We start from the raw sequence: 12,206 nt of genomic DNA, 5'->3' as shown, positions 1-12,206 counted from the left end.
GAAGACACTGTTCACAATATAAGCACACAGGACAAAGCGCTCTTATACACTGTTTAGTACGCAGTTTATCTGACATAGCATACGCTTTGCGAAACACAGTTAATGGGCGGGGTATGTAGATTACTAGAACACGATTGGCTCCGACGGGCGTCGTGGGCGGCATCCACTTCTCTGCTGTTGACACCCTATTTAGGGATAGCGAAGAATCTTTCCACATAGCGCCTCAGATCGGGGTCCAGAGCGGGCAGAGGGGGCTTTAGCCTAGGGGAGAGGGGTCTCTAGATTTTCTAGATCCCCTTTTCGTTGTTCTGTTGCATAAGGCAATTACTTTCCAACTTCAGCTACAGTGATAGCTAAGTTTGGAAAGAAGGAATAGGAGAATCCGATCTGTTTTGACACATTCGTGCTTTTATAGATTGTCAACCCTAGTCCTTGGAGCCTATAGAAATCGTACACAAAAATATAAGATAGGAAGGAATATTAATGCACTAGAATATTACAATGGCTAAATCGGAAGACAAGAAAAGCGAGGATGGCTGCTGTGGTGAGTACTGTACCCAGTTTGGGGTTGATTTCGCTTCTATACTGTTTTAATGCATGTTAAATATACCATAGACAGGAATGCGTGTTTATGCATTTACGGATAACACATAATGTTGCACACCTTGTAACGTATGCGCGTTGGATTTTGCTGTAGTCCCCTGTCACTGATATCTATTCTTGTTGTAGGATCATGTGTTAACTACTTCACATCTGCCAAGTTTCTCATGTACCTTGGCCACTCTCTGTCCACATGGGTAAGTACATATACTATAAGTGAGAATATCATATGTTCTAACCATGGCAAATACGCGTTTATTTTTTCCCCCACGATCTATTTCGGTGTAGTACTCGAAATGCCCACTAGGTGTGCACTTGGCACTCTGCTTGCTTTAGTATTATACATGCAGTGAAAATATTCAACATAAAACACTCAATTATTTAAAAGATCTAGCTAATTCATCCTAGTCAATATTTTAGTCTGTTGTTCTACTTTTACCAACGTTTGTTAGAACAATTAGAGCAAAAATGCTTCATTATTACCTTTGCTATTCATTAATGTTTTTACGCCCCTGTAAAATGAACTGCACTACTGGCTATAATGAAATACAGCTTTAACATTGCTAAGGTCACATTATGCCATAATCGATAAAGATCACTTCTGATACAAGTGCTAATTGTGGAAAGTAGAGACATTTAGTTAATTCCATGGTGACTGCTCCACTTTCAGAACCTTACCCCAGAAGTGCTCTACTTTACTATGTTTACCCGAACAATAAGGATTTTTTTTAATGTATATACATACAGAGAGTGACTTGCAACCTGTATAACACATAACACAAACAGATAATACAGCTGTATTTATTTAAATACCATGTATTAAAATTAAGGCCCTTTAACTGTCTAATACATTGTTAATTAGTTAGACTAAGACTGTGTACAGAATTATTATTATAGAACAAAATATAGAATTATAATATTACATAATATTAATATTTGAATTATTATATTTAAATTATTTATATTAATATTGTCCAATCCAAATATATTTTTCATGTTGAATTTAGATCAGCACCTGAAGATAGGTAGATCGTTGTGAGCGTAATCAAGAGTTTATATTAAGATTAGGGCTATAATTAGTCTTCCAACAACAAAGCTTTGTGACGCATAAGATAATGGTAACATATTGTTACCATTATATAGTTATTGTTATATTTATTACTAATTGTGAAGTGTTGATTTCTCTAATGTTGCCAACAATTTATTTTTAAGCTAAGTTGATGCTTTACTTCATTAGACAAGAACAGGAAATATTTTTAAATGTTTTTAAAGATAAATTGTTTTCTGCAAAGTGTGATGCAATGTAAGCTCTTTGAGCTGAAATATGCTTGCAAGTCCCAAAAAGCTGATAAGCTTTCTAACCATTTTGATAAGAACCGCGGGCAGGTGAAATGTCTCTTATCCAGACGAGCAGCTCTGTTAATGGCTCTTCGCAGAAAAAAATGTTTGAAGAACAATAAGTTAAACATTCTTTATATTTGCATTTGTTGTTTTTCTTACTTTTTTTTCTTATTCCAAAAACAGACCTGCAAAGCACTTAGTCTTAGCAAAGCTGAGTTCATGGACATGTGAGCCAGAACATGTATCGGTGAAAAAAAAGTCTTGCATGTAAAAGAGTTTGTTGTTATATCTTCCATAATATCTGTGCTGTAATTTCAGAGAAATTCTCCAAACATATACAAGAAAATAAAAACATATCCAATACAAACATATACGAGAAAATAAAAACATATCCAATACAAATATATACAAGAAAATAAAACTAATATAAAGACAGTATAAAACGGTAAAAAAAAAAGCTTTAATTGTCCCCTTTATGTGTGCCGCTTGCTTAAAAAACATAATAATGCACTTTTTATAAAATAAAGCTTGCTAAGAAATTTTGAGTCCTTCTGGAGATCTTTTCTTAACATAAGAAGGGATCTCCAGAAGGCCTGAACATGTCTAATATAAATCATACCGAGTATGCAAAACTTTTTTTCACTGATTTTCATATCTGTTTGTGTTTCCTAAAGGTAAACAGCATGCATGTTTTTGCTTTGCTGCACATTTTATTGATTAAATAAGCGCCTTTTTTTATTCAGAACATGTATCATAGTTACTTCCGGATCTGAACCTTCCATTTTCCTTAGTTTCTAGAACAGACCATTTAACACGTTTTATGTATCCAAACAATCTATAATATTAAGTTCGATAAATACATTTAATTTAGGTGACACCAATGTAGGTCAGGTGCCCACATCCACTTTTAAGTGGTATTATGGCAAAAGACAGAAAGGAGGTCCACGTCTGGACTGCACTTGTGGCAGGATCAGACTGATATGTTGATGGAGCTAAAACTTGAGATGCTCCCAAGCAGGAATGCACCGTAGGACAGGCTATTGAGCGGCTGTCTGTCCTTGGTGAGTTATTTTCAAACCTTTTTTTGTATGGTATTGACTTGGAATTAGCTAATCTCTTTGGAAATAAGAGGCCCTATGGAGGGTCACACAACTCAAGGCAGTTGCGAAATGTAGAGTATTAAGTTTCTGTTGGAAGATGGATTTTAAGGGCAGTTTTTTTACAGCCAAAACATACAGATATTCAGATATTTTACCGGTCTGTCACCCATTGTTTTGTATATTATCACTGCTTTTCTAAAATCTACATTTACGGCTCTGTATGTATATATTAATTAAATTGAACACTATCAATTTGTTACAAAAACCATCGTATGTAGGTAATGTATTAAGTATGAGCCTAATATTTGTACTGGGTATGTTTCGAAAGGACTACAGGTGGACCTTTCAAGTGGTCTGAGCGTACAAAACTGGAGAGGGATTTAATTACATAACTGGTTCCAGGAGTCAGTTGTGTTGCAAAAGAAGTTATTTTAAGGCACCTCTATATATCAAGTACTTCTTGTACTTCTGCATGAAGGTTAAAGGCAAACTGTAGACAAAAGTGCTTTATTACTTGTAAACGTTACAAGAATGCCATTGGTGAAGCAGTGGCAGAATTGTAAGCATGCTTTATAGGTTATGATGACTGGTTTTCAAACTGTTAAATTCTGCGTTTTAGACTAGGTGTTTTTACATACCTCTATTTGCTTATGGGGTTAAAAGCCCACCTAATACCCATTGTACAGCTCTGATGGCCCTGTCACAATCATGCTATATAAATCAATAATAGTAATATATAACATTGATAGTTATGCATATACTAAGAATATCACTACCCACTGGCCCTTAAAGAGTCAATTTTGGGTAGTATGCTAAGGCAGCAGGATGGTTGGACATAAAGCCAACTTTTGGGGCTATAAAGGTAACATTGGCGAGTGAAATGGGGTTCCTTGTGTGAATTAAACAGAAGAGAGTTCCTGAATTAAAGAGATGGCAGTTGATACATTAAATCCAATTCCTCCGCATACATGGCTGTGGTCATTAAACCCAAATTTATTTTAATATGGTCATACTTAACTGACAACTTCTGAAAGAATATATATATACTTATATATACTTTTTATTGATCATGATCATAATTATCTTTTTTCACAGGGAGATCGAATGTGGCATTTTGCGGTGTCTCTCTTTCTGGTGGAACTCTATGGAAATAGTTTACTCTTGACTGCAGTCTATGGACTGGTGGTGGCAGGTTCTGTTCTTCTGCTTGGAGCTATTATTGGCGACTGGGTTGACAAAAACCCAAGACTGAGAGGTACCTTGTTTGCTTCAGATAAGATCCTTTCTGGTTTATTCACTAAGGGGAGAAGGGGGGTGAATTTGTGGAAGGCTTGTGGTTACAACTTACTAGCTTAACTGGGCATTGTGAAGGACCAAAGCTCTTCCACCGTTTCTACTCCAACAAGGGTTTGGTAGTTGAATTTTGCATTGTACAGAGCTGATACACACCTCTCCAGAAATGCTCTCTGGGCACCAGGATATAATGTAAGCAGGTAATGCAGCCATGAGTAGGGAACCATAAACCTGGGTCCAGGGCAGTTGTCCATTTTGATTTTAAAGGTGTTTTATGTTTTTCTTTCATAATGTAAGCACACTCACAAACCCCCTGCTTTTGTGAATAAACCCATTATTTACAGCATTACTCAAGAAAGTCAAAGTTCATTGATGTTGACTTGCACAAACAGGACTGCTAATGCTTAAATGACACCAGATTGTGTGTTATTTGTATTCCATTATAAGCAGAAACATCAAGGGACTTTAAAATTAATTTTCTCTCTGACTACTAGTAGTACTTCTTAAATTAAAAAATATTAAGAGGGGATTTCCAGCATAAGAGCATACCTGAGAACTCTCTAGATTTTACCTGGTAGCTCCAGAAATCAGAGCTGATTACTTTGCTTCTGGGTCAGTAATTTGCTTGACCCGCCCATGTCCTGCCCTGACCCCACCCCCTCCCAGATTTCTTTGTGTTGTGGGCGTGGTTTCATGTCATTCTAGTCTTATGTACAGTATGTACACCCACTCTTCCTTACATATATATAGAGAGAGGGAGAGACACTGTGCTTTTGTGTCGTTGTGCTTTTTTTGTATATGTATATTCTATATCTGGCTCATATCTTGTTGTATTATTCTGAAAATTAATGAACATCCTGCAGGAAGCCGACAGCTCAGCTAAAATATGTTAAAAACAAAGCTTGACGAGCTTGAAAAGCACTAAAAGTTAACTTAATATACCCTTGAAGGAGAGGTCAGCTAGAGGGATGTGAGGGCAACTCACACATTCCAGAAAGAACAGAGAGAGATGCCTGAAGCCCCCCCCCCAATCACAGAGCAGCTTGTCAGGTTCCTAGTCGCCCTTAGAGCTGATAGCATGGTGGAATCTTCACTGGTAGGATTACTGTTGTTATTTTGCAGATGCAGGTTGCAAAGCATAGCCTACACTATCCTTATTTAATTCCTGGACATGACATAGTCCACAAATAGGGTTGCCCAGGGCACTGGGGTAACTCTTTTGATTTAGGGACATTCCCAGGGACAGGTGATCACCCTACTTAGGTGGCATAAAACGTTTCCTCATATTGTCAAAACATTTTAACAGATTTTTCCTAGTAGTTAGAAATTCTTATCTATAGTGTTCACTCAAATAGCTGTTGTTTGAGAATCACTTAATTCAATGCAGCCATACCGGATACAAGTTCACCATAGATTCTAAGTATGCTGGTTCTGTAAGAATCTTCTGTGTTTGCTTTCAAGAATGAACCAAGTTCTGCTGAAAGCCCTGTTGTAGAGATTTACCGCATCATGGTCTTTGTGCAGCTTGGCAAGTGGTCTATTCACAAAGCCCTATCTAACAAATCCTTCCCAGATGGGCTACAAATGTACTGGTTTCCTACATACATTAACTCAGTTGACATGCTTATCGTGCTTAAATATTCTGTGGTATGAGAAAAGCGTGTAACTATTAATCTTTGTATTTTCTTGCAGTGGCTCAAACATCGCTGATTGTACAAAATGTTTCTGTCATTATCTGTGGCATCATCTTGATGGTGGTTTTCATCTATAAGATAGAACTTTTGTCAATGTACAAAGGATGGCTTCTAGTAAGTTTCCAAGTTGTATCGAAATGTTTTCATATTTTTATTATATATCCGTGGGTAAGGTCAAGGTGTTAGGGGTTGCATGGCAAGGTGGAGAGTCACAAGGGAGGGTGGCAGTTTTCAAACTCATCCTCAGGTGGTAATAAAGTGGGGGTGTGGAGGTCTTCTTTCATGTTGTCCTGGTAGTGGTGAATGAGGTGGGTGAGCTATGAAATTATATCATTAGACCAAGCAATCAAGTAGACCTAATGATCTTTGCAGCCATATAGAACCCTTAGAGCCTAGTGTAACACTATGAAACAGGTATTTATACAAGTGGAGTGGTGGGGGGGCTGGAAAATATCCCACCACTTGGAAAACTGTAACTATTAAAAATAAATAAACATTATTTGTTACAGACTGCAACCCAGTGCATTATTTAAGAATAAGCAAAACAATGATAAGGAGCTATAATTGAATGATGTCTGATGGTAATTTATCTACAGTATTGAAGTGTGGCACTTGGTCTGATATGTTAAACCAACCTTGGTGATCTCCCTGCTAATTTATTATTTATTATGCTGACCCATTTGTTTGTTATTCTGTAGACAGTGTGCTACATTTTTGTCATCACAATAGCAAACATCGCTAATCTGGCTAGCACAGCCACTTCTATTGCCATACAGAGGGACTGGATTGTTGTGGTTGCAGGCGATGATAGGAGCAAGTTAGCAGGTAAACCTTCTAATATTACTTATTGTTCTTTGACGGGGAAGTTTTGGCAGACACAATGTGATAATATGTTCTAGCTCATTACATTTCCCATTTTGTAAATACACCCCTGAAAGAAAAAGAGTGTCATACTTTATAACTGATCCAAGCATATAAAGCAGAAATATAAACAGCATAAATCAACATAGGATGCTTAAATCCCTTCCAAATATTATGTGTCATGATGCACCATGTTGATCAGAGTCTCACACTGCTGCCTTGGCCTGTTTTTTCTTCTTCATCATTACTTTTTGCCTTTACTCCACCCTGCTCCCAGGACCCTGCTCTGTTCAACCCTGAACTTCACTTTAATCTGCACTTTTGTTTTTTTGCTTTCTGTCTTGTTCATTTTAACCATTTGTCTTTTTCTCTAGATATAACTATGTCAAGAACTCTTTTCTACCTAACAGATTAAACATTTTGGATGTTATGACAGAAATAAGAGTTTATGGAATCCTTGGAATGAAGCACTTCACTATTTCTTTTATGTTTTTGCTGACAGATATGAATGCCACTGTAAGGCGAATTGATCAGCTGACAAATATATTGGCCCCGATGGCTGTTGGACAGATAGTGACCTTTGGCTCCCCAGTTATTGGCTGTGCATTTATTGCTGGATGGAATTTAGTGTCTATGTGTGTGGAATACATGTTATTGTGGAAGGTGTATCAGAAGACACCAGCACTTGCTAATAAAACCGTTAAGAAAGAGAATGACCAGGAATTAAAACAGCTAAACATTAAAGGTACTGATAACATTTAATTATGTTACATTTATTTAACCAATAATCATTGTTCATTAAATGAATGCAAGTAGCATTTTATTTTGTGTGATTATTTGGCTTAGAAGCAAACACTAAGTTATTTGCTGCAGTATTAGGCTGTTTCAGCCTCTTTTTTCCCCAAATTCTGACAAACCAGATATTAACGGTAAGGCTTGGTCCATTACCTGTTGAGAATAGACAGTGGTTATTCATTACAAAAAGATTGTAAAATTATGTCCCCACGGTTTTCCCACCTCCCCTTCACAGGGCATACAAATCACCTAAATTCTTTGCTTCCCAAATGCTAGTGTATCAATCAGTAAATTTTCTATCTAATTTCTACCTGTATGGTTGCATATATTGTGGGAAAACTTAGGGATTTCTACCTGTATGGTTGCATATATTGTGGGAAAACTTAGGGATTTTCAGCACAAGCTAGCCCACTGTGGCATGACTTCCCACGTGGGGCATCACGCTTTGTGTGTCTCTCCAACCATCTTCTGTGCACATCACTCTTCAGTATGCCTCTGATCTACTGAAAGTGTACATGTCAAGCTGTCTTAAAGAAACTTTAAGACTTGAGGGGTTACATTAACAAATTGTCGTGCCTTTTATTTTTTTTGATAGTTTTCTTATTTTGCTGGACTCTTTGTTTTCTTAATTTCAGTTATTGACAGCAACACCAATAACAATGAGAAGCTCACTGAAGATCTGTCTCTTATGGATGAGAAAGTTGTTGCAGCCATCGAATCACTAAAGGAGCCCAGCTGTAGTGAGAAAATCGCAGAGCCCTTCCGCACATTCAGAGATGGATGGGTTGCATACTACAACCAGGATGTGTTTTGGGCCGGAATGGGCCTTGCCTTTCTATACATGACTGTTCTTGGCTTTGACTGTATCACCACTGGCTACGCTTATACTCAGGGCCTGAGCGGCTTTGTCCTTAGCCTGCTTATGGGAGCTTCTGCTATTTCCGGCATCACTGGTACCGTGGCTTTCACCTGGCTAAGGAGGAAGGTGGGTCTGACCCGTACAGGTTTCATTTCTGGAATAGCTCAACTCAGCAGCCTAATTTTATGTGTCATCTCAGTCTTCATGCCTGGAAGCCCACTGGACCTGACCGTTTCTCCATTTGATGATATCGGTGCTCGCTTGCTTCAAGGAGATCCGTTACCCACTATTTCATCCGGTGGTGCTCCTGAAGTGAACTTCACAACAGATGGTCTGAACTTAATAAACAACTCAAGCTCAATTTCTACTGATGCTGATGCACCTGTGTCCCTTATCTCAGTTTGCCTGTTGTTTTCTGGAGTTATTGCCGCTAGAGTTGGTAAGTAACTAAAGTAAACATTTTAATATTACAGTGCATGCGTATTGACTTCTGAAATTCACTGACTGAACTGGGAGTTGGCTGGAAAATTAGGCATTTCAACCCACTGATATCATTATGCCTTAAGAAGGGGGCTAACCTCAGTGAACTGCTCCTGCACAAAAGGCTTACCTGACCTTAAATTTTTTAACATATGATATATACGGAGGGGGGGGGAATATAATAGAGTAGGAGCAAAATATCTGCTATCCTCTTGTTGAAATTTGCGATTCCTGATTAAGATGTATAAATAATATGCTCCAATGAATATAAACACCAATTCACAAACTTAAAGGCAAGCCTCATGAAAAATTAAAATCTCCTTGGTGCTAAAGTTCTATGTTGATAAGCATTGAGAAAAAAACAGCTTTTCCCGCTACACTTATTTCCCCTTTTCACTAGTAAAGAGTATCTAACTGAACCATTCTTTACCACAGGCAGTATGATAAGGAGATCAGGCTAATATAATAGACCTAGAAAGCACACAAATAGATAATATGCATAATATTGATAACAAATAGATAAAATTTAATTAGTGGGAGATTCCCTTTAAAATCAGTGCCATATAAAAATCCAAGAGCATTTTAAGTGGGATCACACACTTACCCACACAGCAGTTCAGTAGACCCATTTCTGCAATGTTTGCAGAGCTAAACCTGGAATTGACCTGTGGTGAATATACAATGCGCCAGAAAATGTGTCCAATAACATGTACAGAGTCCTGTATGGATTTGCAAGGGAGACACCATGGGAATTTAAAGGGATCTCTGTCATATGCAGTAAAGTGCATATGTTGGCTGGAGTGTTCCTTTAATATATTACTGACAAAATCTTAATGAGATGTCCCACCATATATTCATTCACCAAGATTTAGATACCCCGAACTTCCACTAGTGTCTTTGCACCCAATACATTGAGATGATCTATCTGCCATGTTTACTGCACATTCTGTTTATTTGTTTAGAATATAAGAATATATAATAAAACAATTGATTAGAATGGTTCAGGTGTATTTTATAATAGGTAATGAACATTTTATCTTCCATGGTATTTTTCTTTTTTAATCCACCTATTTAAAGTGTGGTACGTCATCGCAAGCATTTTCATTTATTTCATATGTTTCTTTTTCAGGTCTCTGGTCCTTTGATCTCACTGTAACACAACTTATTCAAGAAAATGTCATTGAATCTGAAAGAGGCATCGTAAATGGCGTCCAGAACTCAATGAACTATCTCCTTGACCTGATGCATTTCATCATGGTGATTTTAGGCCCGAACCCCGAAGCCTTCGGCTTGCTGGTGCTTATTTCAGTGTCATTTGTCGCCATGGGCCACATCATGTATTTCCGATATGCTTATACTAATCTTGGGAGCCGTCTATTTTCGTGCTGTAACCCTGACGCAGACCCATCACATGATGATAAGAAACATGCAGAATCATCAGTTGTTTAAGTAGGAATAATGTTCAGTGTCATCATTTCTAACATTATATTGTATGTAGCAAAGGTTTATTCTATTCTAGAGTTGTTACACTTTGTAGTGATAGTACGAGACTAGGATAAAATATTAAAATGGCATTTAATGGCATAACCATGAGTGATCAATGTTGACAACCAATGTTACACAAAAAACCTTTACAAAAGTCATGCTATCAGTGAGTGTTGGTTATGGAAGCAGTAATTACACCCTGCTGTAAAATTACATTTTATAGTGTGGAATTGCGAGACCATCAAAAACACATGATTACAAAATGAAAACTGTATCATGCTTAAGATTGTTCGACCAAAACAAGTCACTTATTATTGGTATAGCACCAACAGCTTTTAGAATAGGGGACATTGATGATACAATAACATTGAAATTGACAATATACAGAACCAACATATGTGTTAACGTGCCAAGAGACAATGGGACTTAAGAAGACTGCTCACATATATTTTTTCAATGTGATTTCATTGTGTGTCAGTAATTTTATTAAAATATACACTTATTTCATTCAGTTAAAATATATTATCTATTTACTACTTATATATAAACTATTTTGACTACAAACATCTACATTTGTATTGTGTCAGTTAAATAATTAAAAACGTTAAGTGTTAAACTGTGGCACAGACATGCTCCAAGATTCTTTTACCGGAAAGTACATTCTACAAGTCCTTTGAAACAGCAGCAATTGTGGGAAAACCTATTTGGCATTCCACCATTTAAACGGTGTAGTGTTAAACCTTTGATTGTGCTCTTGATAAAAGCAGACACAAGATACACTGGCGTTCAAAAGTTTGGGGTCACATGGAAAACGAGGAATTTTCTACCTGTAACATGTTTGCAAAAGGGTTGAGTAATGAATTTAAACTTGGATTAGCAAATACAACGTGCCATTGGAACACAAGAATGATGGTAGCTGATAAATGGCCTCTGTACGCCTATGAAGATATTCTCTTAAAAATCGGCCGTTAACAGCTACAATAGTCATTTACAACATCAATATGTATTCTTGATCCATTTGATGTTATTTTAATGGACAAGATGTGCTTTTTTTTCAAAACCAAGGGCAAGTAACCCAAAACTTTTGAACGGTTGTGTATATATGTGTGTGATTCGGTTTTGTCTTTTATTAGATAGCCCTCTTTAGATTCACAAACTTTGAGCAGCAAAAATAATCATTCATGGAATAAACCTAGAATAGATTTATTGGTATTTAACAGAAAGTATAAATCACTTATAGTGACAGCCACCCTTTAAACATAATGTTCTCTTATCATCATTCTACAAGTGACACTTGTTACGTGTATCATTTTCCATTGTAAAATCAAGACAAATGGTATGAAATATTAATTAATAATATAACTAAGATTGGAACACTGTTTGATAAGCTTGGTTTGCACACGTAATCTAAATTAGCAAAACGCTATTACTACAATAAGAAATATAGTGATCAGCATTCCTTGAGTTCCAGTTAATAATTGTGTAATATAAGCTACAATCCCTGGCAGTGGTGACTATTGAAAATTAAATGTACATTGTGGCAAAGATTTACCCTGGAACCGACGTTGCCTCTGTTACATGACCAGTCCAACAAATACATTAATATATGCAAACAACCATGTGGCAGATGAAATGTCATTATTGAATTAATACACTTTGAGTATTGGTGGGTTACAGAAAAATACATTGCTACATTAC

At 36.9% G+C, this 12,206-nt stretch overlaps 1 protein-coding gene across 1 annotated transcript; it reads left to right on the top strand.

The window, feature by feature from the left end:
- The first annotated feature begins 501 nt into the window (after window positions 1-501).
- LOC149276603 (ferroportin-like) lies at window positions 502-10,472 on the top strand. Its single transcript, XM_089503443.1, has 8 exons — window positions 502-544; window positions 730-797; window positions 4,137-4,296; window positions 6,027-6,142; window positions 6,727-6,853; window positions 7,392-7,634; window positions 8,320-8,982; window positions 10,153-10,472. Exons 1-8 carry the CDS (start codon window positions 502-504, stop codon window positions 10,470-10,472), a joined length of 1,740 nt encoding a protein of 579 aa, XP_089359569.1.
- The last annotated feature ends 1,734 nt before the right edge of the window (window positions 10,473-12,206 follow it).

The sequence above is a fragment of the Sceloporus occidentalis genome, unplaced genomic scaffold, assembly GCF_023333645.1.
Source record: "Sceloporus occidentalis isolate IW3139 unplaced genomic scaffold, rSceOcc1.0.p SCAF_233, whole genome shotgun sequence".
Lineage (NCBI taxonomy): Eukaryota > Metazoa > Chordata > Lepidosauria > Squamata > Phrynosomatidae > Sceloporus > Sceloporus occidentalis.
This window is presented reverse-complemented; position numbering and strand designations above follow the sequence as displayed.